Here is a 21,429-nt window from a genome sequence, read left to right on the forward strand (position 1 = left end):
ACATGCGCTGGTGTTTCAGACTCTCTGCCGCATTTGCGACAGAGGGACCCAACTTCTCCTTGCTGTCCACTGGCTCCTGGGACTCCACGCAGGGGTGCGTAATTGATTTTAAGTTTCAGGGCGTTCGCCCATTCTGACCCCGAGAGTACCTGCTTGTCGCATACTATCTACTACGCATTAATAAACTATCGAAAGTCTCCAGTATCAGAAAAAAATATGACAAAAATTAAATAAACATTTTATGTGAAGAAAGCTGTTAAGCATGAAAATCTATAAAATATTTTTGTCTTATAACAGATTCGTTAACAAAATACCTGTATCATACTCAAATGATTTTTTTTATTCCCTGTCTGGTCACTGACATGCAGGAGGGGGGTTTACCTACCAACTAACCCTATTCTAACCATGGTAGGGGTGGGACCACCACGAAATAAAAACCGACCGCCCCCGGCTGGATTCGAACCGGCGCACAGTAATATGACAGATCGATCGGACAAAATTATTTTACTGCCGTTTTCCATGAATTTGAGGCTACTGGTTACAAGAAAAATGCATTCAAAAATCTAGAGCCAGTGGTTTTTTAGATACAGCATTAATTTTGCAAATATAGACTTAAAAACTGAAAATTTACTTTTTCGCATGAGGAAGCGAAAGGAGCAAATTAAATTTATACCAGATCATATTTACAATAATCCCCACCTTCACTACAACATTGAGTAATTATCAGATGACCCATTTTCAAAATATTGTCGTTTCAAGGCATATAAGTTTGCATTTGCCTAAGTGAATGCAAAGGATGAAATTAGCTGAAATCACTATTAATTTACTAACTTTTACAGTAATCCCTAACTTTCCTAACATTTTTGACCAAATCAGATCAGCCATTTTCAAAATATAGAGGTTTCAAGGGAAATATATTTCATTGAAGAAGAAATTGGAATGGAACCATCTAGATACTAAATTTCACACTATTGATTATGTCCGAACTTTGACTACAACAGATTGACATACATGACATTGTGAAAATTTTCGATTTAATGTATTCTTAATTTACAGTTAGTGTCTGTTGACTGAACTTCTTAATAATTGTTGGCAACCATCATACATCTTCTAGGTGGCAAACAAAGTTTAAATTTATCCACCAACATAACTAAAATTAGATTCTGTACGATTTAACAACTTCAACTCTCATAAATAAAAAAGTTCTCTGCTCCCAACCTTAAACTGGAAGTTTGAAAAAAAAAAAAAAGAAACATTAAAACCTTCTTAACGCAAAAAATAAAACGCTTATGATAATCTGAAACTAGATTTAAAAAAAACCTAATCAACCATGGTAAAATCTCTCTGGGAAAGGATGGGGACATACTTTTTTTACCATTGAAAATTCCAATATTAAGCTAGTTACAATATAAATCACGATATATCTAATTTTTTCACTTTCTTAAGAGTGTTTTTATTGTTAAAATAAAATAAATTGTATCCAAGTTAAGTCCGAAAACACTTTTCTTTTCACGAACCGGCCAGCAAGGACCACTCTAATGTCATTTTCGATTCATCCTCACACATTCCACGTTCCCTCTACTAAAATATCCTTTCATCCTCTTGGACTGTTCCTCCCGCTCTTCATCAGTCCATTTTCTCCCTCGTCTCTCCTTCTTTCCCATTAGAACTCCAACCTCTTTTAGATATTCTCTTATCCACTCTTGCGTTATTTTGGGTCCGTGAAACCTCTGAATTTTCCTCTCAATCTTCAGGAACCTCTTCAGGCTCGAAAGGCTGACTGTTTCTATACCATACAGTATCATTGACCTTACTGCTGTACTCTAGTGTCTTATTTTTGCATTGGAGGACAATTTTATCTTGTTGTAGACGTTTCTGGTGGCTCAGTTCAGTCTTTCCAATTTGGCTATTCTTTGTTCTATGGATGCTCTTTTCGAACAGTTGCCACAGATTGTCTCTCCTATTTATTTAAATTTTTTGGTTACTTTCATCTGCCCATAATCTGCATTCAACACCTTCCCAAAAATATCTTTATTATTTTCTTAGATGTCTAACATTTCAGTCAACCTGGCCATACTCAAGGACAATCTATTGAATAACTATTAAAAATCGTTTATTATACTTTCAACTTTAGCAAACAACATTATTACTAATAAATTAGCATACCTTAAATATAAATTTACTCCTCACATCCAATAATTTAAAACATTTTTGCAGGCTATTCTCTCCAGGTCATTAATTTCAGTCAAATCAGCCTATGAAACAGTAAAACATAGGGTACTTTTACCTTAAATTTTAAAACTTTTAATTACAGATTAACTTATACTATTATCACTTTTTTATCACACAATATCAAAAATCACGATATTTTGACTGTTAAATTTTAAGCTCTAAATTTTCAGTTATTCTTAGTTATCTTCAATTTCGTGGGACCACTATAAAAATAAATTCGACCCCCCAGGCTGGATTCGAACTGGCGCCGTTGCAGTCTTGAGTCAGTCGCGTAACTCCCTTAGCAACAAACGGCCCTTATTCCTCTATATCTGTCTCTCCTACGTCGGGCTATTCCTTGCCGATGATTCTTCTTGGTCATTATCATCCGCCATATTTTTTTCTCCCTCCTCTCCGATGTCCATTCTCGAAGAAACTGCCGCATACCCCCGGATGGTCCCTCTGTGTCTACTTCTATCGCGTACATTATTACCCATGAAAATCAGTCGGCGATGACATTTTCCTTCTAAGGTTTGTAAACAATGTCCAGATTGTACTGGCTGAACAACTCTTTCATCTAATAACCCTTGCTGAACACTCTTTTAATTTCCCGATCCAGGACCATGTTATGGACCTGTGGTCGATATGAACGCGAACCCGTCTCCCGAACACGTAATGTCTGAAATGGCCCACAGTATTCCCAACAATTTTCTCCCCAAATCGCTGTACCTAGTTTGTTTTTCTGTGAAGCGCCTGCTCGCGTAAGCCATAAGCCCTCGCCTTCACGAGATGATACGCTGAGCGCAATTCGATAGCGTCCGTCGTAATTTTAAATGTTTTGGAACGCAACCACAGGTTCTCATTGCAGCTGCTCCTATCACCACCTAATATTATCCTCCATTACTAGTGCCAAATGATTTTCTTCCCCTTCTTCAATAAGTTATCAAGAAGTCCTTAGTATTCTACCATCTCCGGTACGAATAACCGGTAATAATTTACGTTAAAGCCTAACAGTCATCAAACTCCTTTAACCTCTCGCGGTACTGCCATCCTCTGTATTGTTTCCACTTTCTAAGTATCCAGTTTGACTCCCTCCTTTGAGATATTATGCCCTAAAAACTTAATCTGCTCCTGACCTAGTAGTTATTTGGGTTGTTTTATTCTATTGTTTCTTTGGATAATTTTAATCCACACTGCCTGATTCTTTGAAACGCGCTTTCCAGCTGAAGTTCAGTCTCCGATTTACTAAACACTAACAAGTCATCCGTATAAATCTGACACATTTACTCGCCTATACTCACAGGGATTCGTCTATAAGGCGCTGAAACGTAATCGGAGCATTTTCAATCCGAACGGCGCTCGCGTAAATTTGTTATGTTCCCGCTAAAACGTGAACGCTGTCTTGTGACAGTCTTTCAGATGCATTTTTATCTGGTCGTACCCAGCAGTTATAATAATTCATGTGCCAGTTTTCCGTGTTGCTTGGAACGTTTATTGTAGCAGAAATGATGGATTTTTTTTTTTGGTCAGGGACTAGTGAAAGACATTTAACATTCCTTAAAAGAGGATAAAGCTCCCAAATAAAGAATGGGTATTTTTAAACTAAATTAATCTTAGGAGAAGTCTAGATTCTCTGTGTATCTTTTGGCTGATAGTCCATTATGTATTTCTGTAGAATATGTAAAGAAACTATTTCCTAATACTTCTAGGTCATCTTATTTTATTTCATTAGTTGGTATAGAAATATTGATAGATTACTAATAATTTTCATGAGACTGCTTATGTATGTGTATATATTTGCATATATTTTGTTATAAAAAAAATTGCTTTAAGGTTTAAAGGAATGTTAATAATGACGTAAAGAAAGAAATCATGTTCTTTTACCCTCTATGCGATACAATACAATTTCAACCTCTACTTCTATATTGATCTTTGTTTGTCTTTGATAGAACATAAGCACGGCGAGTGTGATACGAGCAATAGGAAAATGGCTTTCCTTCCATCACCTACCCAGGTGTGTTTTTTTATTTTAATTTCCATATTTTGAATTACTTTTTGCTCAGTTTATTAATATTTGTTTCTTAAATGATTCAAAAGAACCTACGAAATAAGAAAGAAATAACCTTCTTATAGTGTGATAAAAAAGTAATCGTATTTTGCATAAATGGTTTATTTATGTTTTAAACTGAATTCCTACTGCAGCTATTTTTGGAAAGAACATTCTGATTATAAATGATATGGTTATCCATTTTATTTATTTCTTCATTTAAAAACTGAAAAACATTTAGCTATCATCCATATCTGTATCTTAATTAATTAAGAACTGTATCACTTATTATCAATTAAGTTAAAAATATGAATGATATAGGACATTAATGGTGTACAAAATACCTTTATTGATTATGGTAAAACCAAATAAGATTGTCCTTGTGATGTTAATCTGCATTTAAGTTTAAATTACTTCATTTTACTATTTGATTGCCAAGACTTCAATTGGTTTTATTTTGTATTGTTGTGCTTGAGAAATCAATCCATTTAATGATGCACTGATTTGTGATCTCACTGATGGATTTTTATTTTTTTTAAGTATTAAAATATACTCATATCTGCATATTTCAGTTTCAAATGAATATATGATTAACTGTGTAGGTTTATTAAACTTGTTAGAATATAATGTGAGTTCTCTCTTAATCTTAATTTGTTAACTTAAAATTATTTGCCCAATGAAGATTTTTCATTAGTTAATTGTTAATTTTTTGAATTTTTAATAACTTTATGGAAATTGTATTTCCTGTTATCACAACTTAGGAATAATTATCTTCAGAACTGTTAAGTTCTTATTAGGATCATGAAATTCTATCTTTGGTGTCTATGTGTTTTTTCATTGTTCAAGTTAAGATAAACATTAATTTTTTTGTCTATATTAAACATAAGCTCCTGTTATAGTTGGAGCTATTAGTGATTCAAAATTGTAAATAATATGTATATTTTTTAATGAATCTATAGTAATAGAATAAAATTTAAAAAATCTCCAACTTGACTTAAAGGTTTGTACTCGCACACACTTTGAGAAAATGGTTGACCTTTAGTGATAGTTATTATCTGATATGATAAACTGATTCATATTCATGGGAATTTAGGCTCCAACCTGAAGTGAAAACTTTTCGTTTGTGTATTTATTTCTTGAGCGAGTGGAAGTCAGCACCTGTAATCTAATAATATAGTATTAAAAGAAGTGTAGATAATAACCCATAAGAACATTGTGTATAGTGAGCACACACCCACCTGCCATTTTGGAATGAATTGTTTGTGAAATTGTTATTTAAAGTAGCAACTTAACTTGGTCATTGTATTATATTTTAGTTACTGAATGCTAGTTTAAAATTAAATTTCCTTCTTTTCGTTTTGATAATTTCATTCATTTCTTTTGTTTCAGGTGGCCGGGAGCCATTATAGTGTGTACGAAGCTTATTTTAATAAATTAGAGAAGCAAGGAACAATTCCTGCAGTAGATGCTGCCAGATTCTTGAAGTCATCTGGATTGTCTGATGCCATATTAAGCAAGGTTTTGTTATATTTTTAAGTACTATTATATTTTGTTACATTACATTTAAATTGTTGATCAATGACAATTTTTCAAGTTTTATTTTATTTGTTATTTAGTCAACACTCACTAATTCGAAATTTTATAACTGAAAACCCATATTAAGTGAAATATTTCCTTTGCCTCTTATGAAACCCTTTTTAACCCTCAGCAGTAAAGGTGGGACTAAGGGGCCCAAAGCGATATTTTTTATCTTATACTTTAGTGTTCTCAACTTATTTATTATTTTTGACTTTTTTTAGGTTATAAGATCTGTTTATATAGATGCATATATAGTAGTGTATATATGTAATCTTAATCGTGTTTCAATGTTTATTCTGTTGTAACCCAACCTTTGATAGTTGGAATATTATTATATATTGTTGGACAAGCGTCATTCAATAATTTATCTATCAGGTGCATTCTCCTTATTCCGTCCCCTTCCATAGATTTACTCTTAACAATAACAAAATAAGAACCTATGTCTCTCCTCTCATAAATAAACAAGTAAAGTATTGAGTTTTGACTAATAATATCTATTGAGGTTCTATTTTTTATCGGGACTTAATTTGTGGTGCTTTTTTTGGTTTTCAGCTGATGACATTTCTATCTCTGTATTCGAATTAATTGCCAAATCATTGTGTTATGATTGAAATTAAAAAAAACTAATGCAAACCACCCCCGTGGTATTACAAAGAAATTATGATGTATGACCAAAAGACCTTTTATAAATCTAATTATGTGCAAGTATATGTGATAGCAACAATGTTTCCTATTCCATTTCAAAATGAGTTCAAGGCGTCAACATCATACTATCCTTATCTTGGATAACGAGAACATTCTTGTTACAATGTTCTAAAAAATACAATACAAGAAAACTAAAAATGTATTGTAGCACATTTCAGGATATCACCATTAATTCTTAAAAATTAAAGAACATAATTCATTATTATAAAGGAAAATTCCTGCAGTTCGAAGAGAGGATTAAGTGAAATGATTTTTCTCAACTTGAAACATGTTTTAGTGCTTGGCTTTCTCAATATAGACAAATATTTTGGACATTATTTTACAAAAAGTGCATAGTTTTGGAATTATTTAGTAAACTGGAAAAATTTTGCTCTTTTTAGTATTTTGTTGGGAAAATCTGTTTTTCATAGCTGCAGATTAGGTTTTTTTAATTTAATTTAGGTTTCTATAAGATATTAAAAAATCAAGGTTACTTATCCGTTTGCACGTACTGATGTATAATCGACGTTTTTACCTCAATTTCAGGTCTTCATCAAGGAGCATAGGCAGAGATTCTGGCTTAATTGAGTCTTGTCTGCCTATGATATTCAGGTTCAAATGTCAGCACGAATAAATAATTTTTTTGTTTATTTGCTGACCGCACTTCTCTTCTCCATTTATTAGTATACGTTCAACTAGCAACACCTCATTATAAATAAATAAATATTTTACATTAATGTAGCAAATATTGTGCATTCTAGCATTAAATTTGCCTTGTTTTTTTATGTTTTCCTACTTACTCTACCTCTCCAAGGATAATCATGGTGCCATTTTTATATTTTTTTAGCTCGACAAGGGTGTCTTTTAGAGAATTTATTTAGTCTGTTAAGGGTACCATGAATGTTTTTCAGCCTAAAAAGGGTGCTGTAGCAAAAAAACGTTCGGGAACGACTAACTTCCGGATTACTAGGCATTCCCATTTCCCAGTTGGTATGCTGAATTAAAGTAGCTTTACTCTGTTTTCTGATGAAAATACTTCATAGATGTTTATCAGGCTAGTGCTTTTAAGTTTATAACTAGAAATCCAGTTAAAATTTATGGATTTTAATAATTTTTTTTTAGTTTCTTTAATCAAGAATTAAAATGTTTAACCATTAAAAGTTGTAGCTTAGTTTTCTTTATATCAACCCATCAAAATTAAGTTTTTTGAAGAATACAGTAATTTTCAAAAGGGAGCCTTACTTGTTTTTTATTAAATAATTAAACTGAGATTCCCACTCTCGAACTTTTATATCTTTAAAGAATTACTTCCTTCAAAAAAACCCTTTATCTCCTTCATCTCCTATTCATTAAACCTCATCATGAACTTAATTTATAAATCAATGATTCTCCTCCTCCTCAAATATTAATCTTCCAAATATATGTATAAGAATATAACTATGTGTATGTTTAATTATTTCTTGTCATTAATGTTATCATTTATTTGTTCAAAGGAGCATGCATATCGAATATTAATTTATATTGCTATTCATTTCATCTTTTATTCTAGAATTTTATTATTTTCTTAATGTAATATTTTAATTATTTTATATTTATATTATAAGCTAGAATAATGTCACTTAAACTGTACTTGTATATTATTATTAGGGGACAAGGTGTCCCAGAATGAAATATATTCTTCATTTCATTTAATAATTAAATTATATCAATTTTTTGTTTTTAGATTTGGGATTTATCTGATCCCAATGGGAAAGGCTTTTTGAACAAAGTTGGGTTTTTTGTAGCTTTGAAGCTAGTATCTCTTGCCCAGTTAGGCTATGATGTTTCTCAGATGCATTTATTATTAGATGTTCCAGCACCAAAATTTGTAAGTTCACATTTATTTAAAAAAAAAAAAGTTAATTTTTTAAATATCATTTAAACAATATAAGTAACCTGTATTTAATATGTTAAGTTCCATCAAACAACAAGGACTTAATACTGCTAAACGTTTTGTTATAATTGATATGTTATTTAGTTTGTAAATTAAGACTTTTTTAGATTTTTCTGTGTCACAATTTGAGGTACAGTTGATGTTGAAGTGTTATAATAATGAAGGTTAGCAAACCCTAACGTTTTAGGTAATTATATTGTTATCACCAATCATTGGCTACACATATCATTTCAGTTTTCGGTTTACTACTCATGTTTATGGGTATACTAGCATGAAAAAAAACATGGAAACTAAAAAATTAATGTTGAATTAAATATTTTCCTAGAAAATTCAAAAACTACTAAACCGCGGTAATTATCTCCATTACATTGAGAGAAATAATAACAATACTACATACTATGATCGGGGACAGCAATACAAGTATATTAAAATCTAATACAGATATATTCAAATTTACAAGATGCATGTTTAAATTACAATGTATTTATTGCAGTTTACAATACTGATTTCTTAATGTAAATAGAATTATTATTATTCCTAACATATTTGTAATACTGTCCCTTATTTTTCTCTCAGTGTGACGACCACAGTTTAGAGATCTGTTGACGAGAATGCTCACTTTTCAAGTAAATAGATAGGTAAGAAAAGCAATTTAATTTAAAAGAAAAGAAAAGGGAAATTGAATTTTAAACAGAAGAAAAATTGAAACTCAACGTGGTTACCAAGGATGAATAATATTGATTCATTATAATACTGGATATATAAAAGAAGCTACCATATGACGCAACCAAATATTCAAGCTAACGACAGTGTCCTTCGATGAGTCGAGTCGTAATTGTTGGGTTTAAGTGTTGTGCCACAGTGCCAGGCTTTTAGAATTCTAGGAGTTCCCAGAATGCATTAAAGTTTTACTAGTAAGTTTTGTCTACTACAATCGCTTCAAAGTCCATGGGACATGGAATTCCACCCCAGAGAATGCAAGCGATCGATGATTGACCAAAATTGGTCTTGCGACCTACCAGTTGATCGCAATCGACTTGTTGGTCACCCTTGCTATAGATAATCAGCATATCTAAGTGTGGGTTTTTTACCACCTTAAGTTAAACCCTTTTTTGTATGCGTCACATTCAGTTAATGTATTCTAGTGCTAAATAAAATAAGATAGGTGATATAGAATCTCCTTGTTTTAAACCCAACCAAACCTCAACTTCCCAGAATAATAACTGATTTGAATTGTGATGTAGATTGTGATCTCACATATTTTTTAGTTCACAAAATACCAGTCATGAATCCTCCTGAGGTTGAATTATTACAGATTTTATACAAAAATCATTATTTTATACCATAGTTTTGTATTTCAAGGTTCATCATCTGTTAAGAACAGTTTTTATTCTGAAGAAAGTATTTTGGCTTAGTTACTGTATATTATCCTATGCTGACCAGTTGTGGGTTATGATCTGACTTCATAAACTGATTCATATTTACGTGAAGTTTGGTTCCAACCATAACTGAATAGGATCCATTGGTGGTGTGTTTACCTTTTGAGGTAGCTTAGGATGTGGAATTTGACAACCGTGTCTCAATTGAAGTAGTAATAATATAATATTAATAAGATAAGTTATAACCCATAACTGTTCGAGATGGAATAATTTAGACAAATAAGTAAGAATAAAGAATAAAATAAATAAGATTTAATTAGCTCGTTATTTTACAAATATTTAATTTTATTTTTTAGAATGAAAAATTGGGCATGAATTTGGCTTCGATATTATTCTATGGTATCATAAAAAGTATTAAGTATTCAAATAAACTAAAAAATTGTTGAAATATATTTGTCATTCTGTAGAAACTACTCTTTGCTTTCCTTTTTCTAAGAATCAGTTCATTCCTTGAAACTTTTGTAATTCATTTATTCCTTTTTTTTCTTTTGTATATTAATATAATTTTTTCTTTATATTGCAAGGATATGGCTGTCACAAATACTTTGTCTAGACGAGATTCTCACCCAATTAGCGACTGGGCAATGACTACAATTGAAAAACTAAAGTATGAGCAGCTATTCGAGTCGCTTCAGCCTATAAATGGTGTTATACCTGGTAACAAGGTAACCATTTCTCCTTATTTGTTGCCATGCCATTGTAGTTGCAAGTTAATTAATGTTTTGAGTCTATTTACTTATCTTTTTAAACAATGTTTTTCATATTATTTATGATGTGGTATATTTTTTACTGAAATTAATAAAAAGTTTGTGTTTTACAAATAAATTTGTGAGGAGATTCAGACAAATAATTTTAGGTTCTTCAGTTTACTATTACCATTGTTTGACAGTTTTCTTGCCGACACTTTACTTTGCTCCTTTAAATCATGTATTTGTAAATTTATTAGTTAAACTGCTGAAACATCAGTGATAGAGTATTTGTAATCCCTATTGTTATCCTCTCAACTGAAATGCCTTATTGAAAAATATCAGTCTTCTACCTCTCCATTTTTTCATACAAGCTCTGTCTGATTACTTTCCAACTTCTTATAATGATGTAAGAAAGCTATAGTTATACAAATCGGTGTACAGACCTGCCTTAATAATGTTACGTTAATAAATAAAATTTCTTATAATTAAAGTACCTATAACTGTCTATAATAAAAGGTCCTGGATTACCTGGAATAATTTAGTAGTGAGAAACTAAAAGTTTTTAAGTAGTTATGAAGTTTGTAATTGAAGGATAGGTATCTATTTTAAGTCAATTCAGCAACCCATGAAATATTCAGGTTTTTATTTGTGATGCAAAGTAGAACATTGAGAATTTTTCAAAGGATTTTTGATTGTAAAGGTTGGATGTAAGAGAAATTTTATGTTATGATGAAGCCAAACTCTGTTTCCATATCTGTCTTCTTTCTAATAATAGCGATGTAAGCATGAGCTTTTGTTCATATTTTCGAAGTTCAGATCATTTGACTGTTATATATTTATGTAACAGAAATGAAAAGAATGTATGGATAGATTTATTCAACAAGGATGAGTAGATTATTGATGCAGGATGCTAAAAGATTGAATGTCATAGATGTTCGATAAACAGAGTCAAGTATTTATAATTATAGTTTCACCCTCTAATATTATACAGATTTAAATATTGTTATTTAATAAATGTCATGTCAATACTGACAGTGTAATGTTTTTAACTAGATAAATGTTATATTTTAAGATATATATTGTAATCTTAGTAAAATATAAACTGCTCTGATTTTAATTTGGAAAAATAGATTATTAAAGACAGCTTGTAACTAATAATATCATATGTTGAGCAATTTATATTAATTGAGTTTAATGGCTGCCACCATATTTATTATGAACGATATATAATTAATACATTGTGCGCAGAAAAAAATTCAAATCATAGAGAAACTGTTAACTTAATCATTTTCTGTAATGTGATGATTCCCTTAGTTTAGTTACTTAACTAGTTTTCTTTGCTAATCTTTGTGATCATGTTTTATTTATTATTCTTAATCTGTGCATGTTTTGTCTTTTTTAGTTACTAATCAGTCTTATTTGTCATTAGCATTATTATTATTATTATTAGTTCTCATTTATTCTAAATTATTATTTTTGACTTTCTACCTATTTATATTTTCTGTATGAAATCAAACAAAAAATATTTAGGAAATTTTATGTTCATTACTATCATAAAAAAACCAATGTTTTTGCATCATAGAATTAAAATAAGTAGTGTTTGTTTTTACTACTAATGTTGAGTTTTGTTGCTTTTTTAATTTGCCTGGGCCAAACAATTATATTTTCTGTCTGAAACATTTTTCCTTCTACGATTGTTCCATTTTTTTTTTCTCTTGGATTTTATTATGATGGCTATTGTGTTATTGTCATTGTTGCATTGTAGAATAAGGTGAATTTATTATTTTAGGGTGAGTTTACTATTAAATTCTTTTTTTTTTTTTTTTAATAAATTTTATAAGCTTGTATATTTATATTTTTTTATTATAAATGTAATAAACTTGTGCCTCTTGCTTTCCTTTATTTTAGAATTAATTTACTAATAATTATTCCATCATTTAATTAGATTTCAGATTTATGTGTCTGGTTCATAATTTTAATGATTTTAAGAATAATTTGAAATTTTAATCAAATTGAAACTTCCTGTATTAACAATTATTTTAGAGCTTATAATCCGTAAAATTGCATTGTGCATGTGTAAATACCCTGGTTCTAATAATTATAGTTTAGTTAATCTTTTTTTTCTTTTTTTTTTTATTGTATCATTGAAGATAATAAAGAAAGGGGGAAAAGAGCCTATTGCATTTAGTGCTATAAAAGTTTATATCCTTTTTTGTCTGTGAACCTCTCCTGTGTTTGTTTGCAGGTCCATGTCTTTCAAACATGAGTTTTGATGTGAAAAGTGAAATTGTTTTCTTTTTTGTTGTGTAATGGATATTGAAAAGCTGTTCTTACTAGGAATTTATCTGTTATGGTGGCAGCCATCAGGGTAAGGTAAAATTGTTATGTTTTTGAAAACGATAATGAGTAACTTTAGGAAAAGGTAGCCATACTAACAATTCTGCACGTCTACTGCATGGTTTTAAGTTTTAAATTGAAATCAAGTTCTTACTTTTAGTTTTATGATTCATTTCCTTTTTTATTATTACTTTTGTATTTACTGCTCCACTTTAGAAAAACATTTTGATTTGAAATAACAATTCTTCAGTAATGTTTTTCCTCAACCTGTACTAATTATCAACTTAACGTGTTATACTTAATCACTTGATTTATAGAATGTTTAGATATTTCTTCATTTTTATCAAGTACAATGATATTTATAATATCATGAATATTTCACCTTCTTTTCTGCTTATTATGATAAGGTACATGTGATTGACCTATTCTTCATTGTTGTATCAGATGATAGTTTATCAATATTGACTTCTTGGTTTTTGGGGGAAAAAATAGCTTATAGTTCAATTTGTTAGAAAGAACAAAAACCACCACCACAAATACTAACAGCTTTTTCTTATTCTAAAGGGTAATTCTATATTACTTTATTATATTTTATATTCCAGTTGAAATTATACCCATTGATACTTCTATATATATTTTTTAAACTCTTTCTCAAGTCAATGATTTGCTGTATTACTTATATGCCTTTTATCAGAAAAGTGATTATACCAAATTGTTTATTAATTCTTTCTTCATTAGAGAAACCCTCTTATATGATTCCTGAATTTTTAAAGTCCTGATCCCACTCTGAAATATTAATAAGTACATTCGGGGCTTTATTATTGTCAGTTAAACTGTCATATTTAACTTGGACTTAATTTTCTTAATAGCTTTTCAGACAAAATAATCAGGATTTACTGTAACATTGGGAAAATGATTTTTTTCAAATCAATATTAAATATTTTTTTCACATTTAAATTTTACACCTTCCCTCTATCTCAAAAAATGTAGCATACTTTTATTTTATTCAAAACAAGATAATAAAAACTCTTTTTTTTAAAACTATATTCATAGTAGATTTTTCGACACGAGCTGTTGATTAGGAGGACTTTTTAGTTCAAAAAAATCAAGATAGTGGCTGTTTGATTAGGCAACTGTTGGAAGTTATATGAAGGGGAATGGCTATCTTCTCATTCAGCATATCCTCCCGATCTAAGTTCTGCTAACAAGGTCTTTCTTTGAGTTGTTTGCTTTGATTATCATTTTAAGTATGTTAATAAATTTATTATACCTAGGACATTGTCATGGCTTTAATTAGCTACTTCTTGAATTCTTATATTAATTTTATTGATCATTCATGTAATATTTATCTTGTTTTTGAATGATGCTCAATGCCGTATATTTTTTAAAATATTCTGTTTTGCATTAGGTTAAAGGGCTGCTCATAGACTCCAAATTACCAGTTGCCACTCTAGGAAAAATATGGGACCTTGCTGACATGGATAAGGACGGAAGTCTCGATAAACATGAATTCACAGTGGTAAGGATGAATCTAGAATTAAAAAAATTACATCTGTTATATAGAAGGTAATGTGTTGCATGTTTATCCACAATAAACTAAAAAACTAGTGGATTAATTTAAATGCTGTTTTTTACGAAATGTTGTCATATAAAGGAATTGAAATCCTTGATTTATCGATACTTCAGACTACTTAAGGATACTTCAGTTTTTAAGGAAAAATCTGAAATTCCCAATCTACCGACAATAACCATGCTATGAGCACATGCCAATGCACTGGAGTGAATAAAGATTAAGATGACAACAGCCCAAGATCTGAGGAAAGCTGTATCAGATCTCGAAAGATTCACTAGAGAGATTAGTGAATTGAACCATTTTCTAAAAGGAGTGTTCACCTGGTGGAAAGAATAAGAATGAATATAACAAATTAGCTGTTGGCCAGCGTGGACTCAGAAGAATTAAAAGCAGCGGTAGTTTGCAGGGTAAAGGGAAGAATTCTGAACTAAATCCAAGCAGATGAAGACATGCCCTACGGTAAAGGAGAGGTTAAAAAAAGAACTTTAGAGGGGGTGGTGGGCCCAGAAAAGGACGTCTTCCTAGTGTTCTCAGATATGAAGAGACAGAGGAAATCTAGCAGGCAATATGCCAGGAAACTTCTTGCTCAGTATTCAATTGTCAGTCTAGTAAATCCAATGAGCTTGGGAAGTCAATTCATATAATGTTTTTTAATGCTCTTTTCGGTGAATGCTGACTTCAAGTCAACAAAGAGATGATATGTTGGGATGTTATACTCCTTTTCTTTCTGTGAAGTCTAATTTGGAGTTAGATTAATTAAACTTAATTGATTACTTAAACTTCATTTAAACTATTACTATTATGATCATATCATTTAAACTATTACTATTATCATCATATCATTTAAACTATTAATTATATCATTTAAATTGTTAATTGATGACTAAAACTTCATTCTTAATGATAAAAAATATATGTGTATTATTGTTATATATATATATATATATATATGTATTTCTTTTTTATCTTACCCTGAAAGCTTTATTTTGAATCATTTATTATTTTCAGGCAATGCACTTAGTTTATAAAGCTCTAGAGAAATATGCCATCCCAAATAGCTTGCCACCGGAATTACTTCCACCAGGGCGTCAGGATGGTAATCAATCTGCAAATCAATTGATAACAAATGTAAGATAAAATTTTTTTTTAATTAATCCTTTTTTTTGGTTTGTTATTTTCAATAACGTATTAAAAATATTGGAATCAATTTACATTTCAGAAAATATAAATTATACAGTGAACTTTAAATCAGATTCTTAAGGACTAAACCATGATTATTCTGATATTTTATGTAAAATCAATTTGTAATTTAATATTTTTTCTAATGTAAAATATTTGTTATAAGATAAAATGTTCAAATTATAGTAATGTACAGATGTATATTTATTATATATGCGCACACACACACATATTTTTTTTTTACGAGGTCGTAACCCGTACCTAACCGTGTGTGAGATTTTTACCCACTAAAACCACTGCCCTATACCTGTCTTTCCACGGGACCGCTGCTAGGCATTACTTCATGGAGGGAAATGGCTGAGTGCTGCCTCGCTTTCTTTGCATGGTTTTCACGTTTCCATGCTAGTAACGTCTTCTACCCCTCTCTTCCTCTTTCCACCTCTTGAGGACGACTGTGGTGAATCTCTTCACTGCGTTCCAATGCTGGTCTGAGAGTAGCATATAGCTCACCACGTTCTCTGGTGTGATGTGTCTTCCACACACTCTCCAATTCACTTCTTTCTGCTGCAAAGTGAATGCAAGTGAAAAACACGTGCTCCGGAGACGTGCATTGATCAACACTCCTAGGTATTTTAAGCAAGACTGGGAACGAATTTCATGTCTACCAACCGTGACAGTGATAGACTCAGTCTGCTTCCTGCTAGTTACTAGGAGAACCTCGGTCTTGTGATCTGCAAGTTGTAGGCCTACTGAAGACAGCCAACCTCGGACCGTAGCAACAGCTTGGTTTGCGATGAGGGTAGGTAACTTCCAAGTACTTCGTCGCCACTACAACTGCAACGTCATCTGCGAATCCCACAACTGTGGCTCCCTCCGCCATTGTCAATTTAAAGATTGTGTCGTACATGACATTCCACAGAAAAGGTCCTAATACCGAGCCCTGTGGGACACCACCAGTCACCTTGTATCTCCTTTGGCCAATGTTTGAAAAATAGAACAGAACTCTATCTTTAAAGTAGTCTGTGAGAACTGTCATAAGATAGGCTGGCACCGCCATAGTCCGTAGGGCATCTATAATGCAGGTCCATCTTGTGGTGTTAAAAGTATTCTTAACGTCTAGAGTGATGATTTCTGCATAACACATAGCACCTCTCCTCCACCTTGCTCCTGCAATTGCTGTGCAGGCCATCTCGACTACCAATCCTACAGCATCTATCATGGATCACTCTTTACGAAATTCGTATTGAGCCCGCGAGAGGCCATTAACTCCCTCCGTGAACTCTTGTACCCTGAGGGAAAGGATTTTCTCGAATGCCTTACCCATAGTATCCAATAAGCAAATTGGACAATAGGTTGACGGGTCTTCCAGTCTTCCCTTACTCTTTGGAATAAGTACGAGACTCTGTCTCTTCCAAGGTTTCGGAATTGAGCCTTCACGAATGCACGAATTGAAGAGATCAATGAAAAGATCTGGCCATTTCCTGAGAGCCACCTTCAGAGCTACATTAGGAATTCCGTCCAATCATGGTGCCTTGCCATGTTTTAGGTCTGAGGTGATGTCCTCTATCTCTTCCTGCGTAATTTGTGGAAAGTCCGTTATATATATTGTAATAATCATAAATTTATTAAAATAAAATGAATGGAAATTTGATAGTTTTTAACTTAAATATCATAAAAGATAGCTTGGGTTCAAATTTAAAAACTTTAATATTTAATAGATAGTAGAATTTTATTTAAATTTTATAATATAATAGACTCCTAATCTTAGGGCGAGTTTCTAGGCAATCAGAAACAGACACTTTTACTATTTACACTTAATTAAATTAATATCTCTTTTAAACATGTACTTAAATTTAGGCATAACAAAACTAACCAATTTCATAGACTCTTCTTTTGATGATTCTTCGTATCTTCTTTTCTATAATGCTATGTCCTACCGTCAAAAATGGCTTCCAGTCCTTCCAAAAAGCTATGTCTCTCTCACCACAATGGCTTCCAAACTTTCCCGCTTCCAGCCGACGGACGTTCTCTCACCAGGCAATCCAAACTCAGAGTCTTTTTCTTCTTGGGTGACTCTTCGTTGTCTTCCTTTTTCAAGATGTCCACCCTTGCTGGACAGAAATTGATGAGGACCTCCTCATCCTGGAAACATCATTTCTCATTCGCGCCCAAACAACGAATGAATCTCAAAAACCAAAACCTGCCTCGATGTTTCATGTAAACATCGATTGCCGCACAACAGTTAGGGATTTTTGCAAATGATTTACTTTCTGAATATTATTCTTTAGCACTATTTCTTGACTTCTATTTTTTCTTAAATTTATTGTATTTTCAATTATGATGGGAAGAGTTAAAATAGTTTTTATGATATTTGAATCTGCTCAACATGGCCTTGATTCAACGGACTTCTTGAAGGATACGTACTGCCATCTTGGTTTTGTTTTGAATCACAAATTTATTATAGATAATGAAAATTGGTTAGCTTGCTTTTTGATTTGAAATAACAAATAAACAATACTGAAACAATGTACATAAAATAAAAACGTAATTAAAATTATTTATCTATAAATATCAACTATTTATTAAAAAAGAGGATATTACAATATATTGTCAATACATTGAATACTATTCGCCTGTTCAGGGAATAGTGTTCTGACTATACTGTCTACATCATTCGGTCTCGTTGGGAGCTGCAACACACACACACACACATATATATATATATATATATGTTGAAAAAAGGGTGTGTGTGTGTGTGTATGCCAAGATATTTATATAATTAAAATACAGTAATTATGGTTTTAAATAATGTTAAATTATAAGCAACAATTTAAAAAAGAATGTTAATTAACTTGTAAATAAATTAAGCTTAGTTATAAAATGATAACTAAGTCCTAACCTGTTAAAGGTAGGTTTTATTGTTGATATTGTTAATGATGTTAATAGAAAAGGAAAAACGAGTTATGAATAATAATATTATATTGAAATTATGTGGTTTGTAAGTGAACAATCTTTTTTAAAAAAAGATAGTTAAAAATGATATGATATTAATTTAATATTTGTTTTTTAAAGATATAAGACATGGGCAATTAGCCTGCAAAAAAGACAATTTAATGAATTATGACTATTCAATGATTAAGATATGACCAAAAACATTAGTATTATGTGAGGAGGTAATATAGTGATAAAATCCAAACAATTTTTATGGGTTGTCTCCTAATATATGGCCTAAGGGCCGAAATGGAAGCTTTTTAAAATAAAAAGTTGAGAGAAAAGATGGATCATTGAAGTTTGTGTTAATAATATTTTTTTTTAATTAATATGTTTTCCTTTTGGTTTATTATTTCCAATAATGAATCTGTACAACTTCAGGGTTCCTTTACGTATTTCATGATTAGGAGTTCTTTACTCTGCTTTCGAGTTCTAAATTATTCATTAGAAAAAGCGTAAATAAAGTATAGAGCCATTAAGCCTTCTTGGTTAACGAACATGTATATTTTATAACCAAAACAAATCCCTGAAGAGGAAGCTTCAGCGTTTGTTGGTTATTAATAGATGAATATCAGCAATAAATAATACTAATAGATAGTGATTTTGTTTTATCTGAGATGGTCAGGTGTCTTGCCACCACACTAATGCTCCTGTGTCTTTCTCATCGCTTCTCTAGTCCAGGGTGAGATATGGGCTAATAGTGATTACTATGACTCTCACCCAATTATAGGTCTTGTCCAGACTAAGTGGATGGGCCAATTTTTTTATTATGGCTTGTAGCACTGCAGCCTATTAGGCCTATTGTGCACCATCATCTTTATAATGATCTACCTAGAGCTTAAGATTAGTATATTCCATGAAATAGTCATTACTATGACTCACCCAATCCTAGATGTCTCTCTTAGATTCTGGCCTGCATGCTGAAATACTGAATAGTTGTTTGATGCTTTTCAATGTACATTACTAAGGGGGGGGGGGGCAATGAAGAATGAGACCCTTGACTCTAATTTTATTTAAATCCAAAAAAGTTCTATAGAAATTGGATATGTAAATCCAACATACCACCCACCTAAATTTGGCTCAGCCAGATTTAAAAATTAGAAATGATGCAAAGAGAGACGTTGAAAGTGTAGTCTGTTGTGAAGAAAAGGAAAAAACCTTAAACAAGTTCCAGTGTTCATAATAGGCCAAAAGGCAACGATAAAAGCATATTAAGATTCCTAAGCCTAAACATGCAAGTAATATAACCAGGGATAATATAGGACTGCCCATTTTTCTTCGGAATTAGAGGTGCTTGACCCGGGAGTCGGGTGCGTCAAAATCATTGCCTTGCCGCATCTCTTTGTCTCATATGCTCCTTCAGTTTGGTAGTCAACCAGTGGGCCGGAGGTACATCAGATTGTCTTTTTTAACAGAGAAGCATGAGGGTTAAGAATAGGCTTGCATTCTGCAGTGGCGTTGACTCCAGATGGGTGCACTAACAAAGGGTCTTTTATGCTATTCGATGTGCAGTGCTAAGGGGGACATTAAATAATGGGACACTTCACCCTGATTTTATATAAATTAAAACAAATCTAATAATAATCAGATATGTAAATCCAACAGAACCTTTGTATTTGACAAAGAACAAAATTTGAGAGTTTTATCTTTTTAGATGAGTTGAATTAAAAAAAAAATCTGTCCGTCCACTGTCCAGTGCTTTTCTTGTAAACTAATATGCTGATTTATTTTTCTATTAAAAGTAATTTTTATTTAAATATAAGAAGATGGTCAGGGTTGGGGTCAAAAAAGAACAAATAGTTTTTAGCTATTTAATGTCTGACGTTTCGCCCCACTTTGCAGGGCTTCATCAGGGCTAAAACAATACAAAAAACAACTAAGAACATTACAACAATAAGGTAAGTTAAGGTAGGATAAATATGTAATAATTAAGTGATAAGAAAATTATATATAAATAAAAGGAAGGAAGAGATAAAATAGTATTAATATAAAATAAACTTGAATAAACAATGATAAGAATAAAAAATTACTTAACAATGGTAAGAATAAAAATTTAAAAAATACGTATAATATACAGTTAAAAATGTGCAGGAGATGTATATAAAACAAAAAAAAGTAGATGTGGGAATACAAAATTTAAACACTAACAGACAGAAAATGAAGAAGAAAGTTTGATTAAATAAAGGTCGTGGAAGAATAAGCATAAATAAAAATAATGATGATATTAAATGATAATAAATGAGCAAAGAACAAATCAGGATCACCTACCTGTTCAAAGTGATAGGTTAAACAGACATTGACAATGAATCGGAAGCATGGAGGAGTGGAGGGGAGGTGACCAGCCGTTTAACGGTTATATTTCTATTTCAAATACATCGCGTATACAGGAAATAGTCATAAAAATATGACGAAAAATGAAAAATAATAAGAGAAAGATTCAGAAATATGATAATAGTAATAACTATAATTTCCTAATTTAGGAATAGCTAAGTAAAAATAGAATGATACATATCGTTACTAATAATACGAGTATACTGAAGAAAATATAGTTAAGGTAGTTAATACAATATAGGATATAATATCAATTATTGTAAAAGAAGTAAATAAATTATAAGTAATAGTAAATAAAGAATATTAAAAAAAATAATAAATCAAATTTAAAAAATATTAATAATAAATTAAAAATAAAATAAAATAAAAACATTATTAGACAATGATAACAACTGTTGGAAGATTATTGATTGACCGTGTGTATAGATGAATGGAAT

General features: G+C 31.2%; 1 protein-coding gene across 1 annotated transcript in view; it reads left to right on the forward strand.

The window, feature by feature from the left end:
• Nucleotides 1-4,147: 4,147 nt before the first annotated feature.
• The window catches only part of Eps-15 (Epidermal growth factor receptor pathway substrate clone 15), a gene marked incomplete at its 3' end in the record, with an annotated part of 108,494 nt that continues 91,212 nt past the window's right edge, over nt 4,148-21,429 (forward strand). Inside the window, 6 exon segments of the mRNA XM_067046311.1 lie at nt 4,148-4,225; nt 5,648-5,776; nt 8,244-8,387; nt 10,417-10,557; nt 14,327-14,437; nt 15,500-15,619. Of these exon segments, the coding sequence (XP_066902412.1) occupies nt 4,199-4,225; nt 5,648-5,776; nt 8,244-8,387; nt 10,417-10,557; nt 14,327-14,437; nt 15,500-15,619 (672 nt within the window).

Source organism: Halyomorpha halys, unplaced genomic scaffold (genome assembly GCF_000696795.3).
Source record: "Halyomorpha halys isolate HHAL.00 unplaced genomic scaffold, Hhal_1.1 Scaffold1590.1, whole genome shotgun sequence".
Classification (NCBI taxonomy): Eukaryota; Metazoa; Arthropoda; class Insecta; order Hemiptera; family Pentatomidae; genus Halyomorpha; species Halyomorpha halys.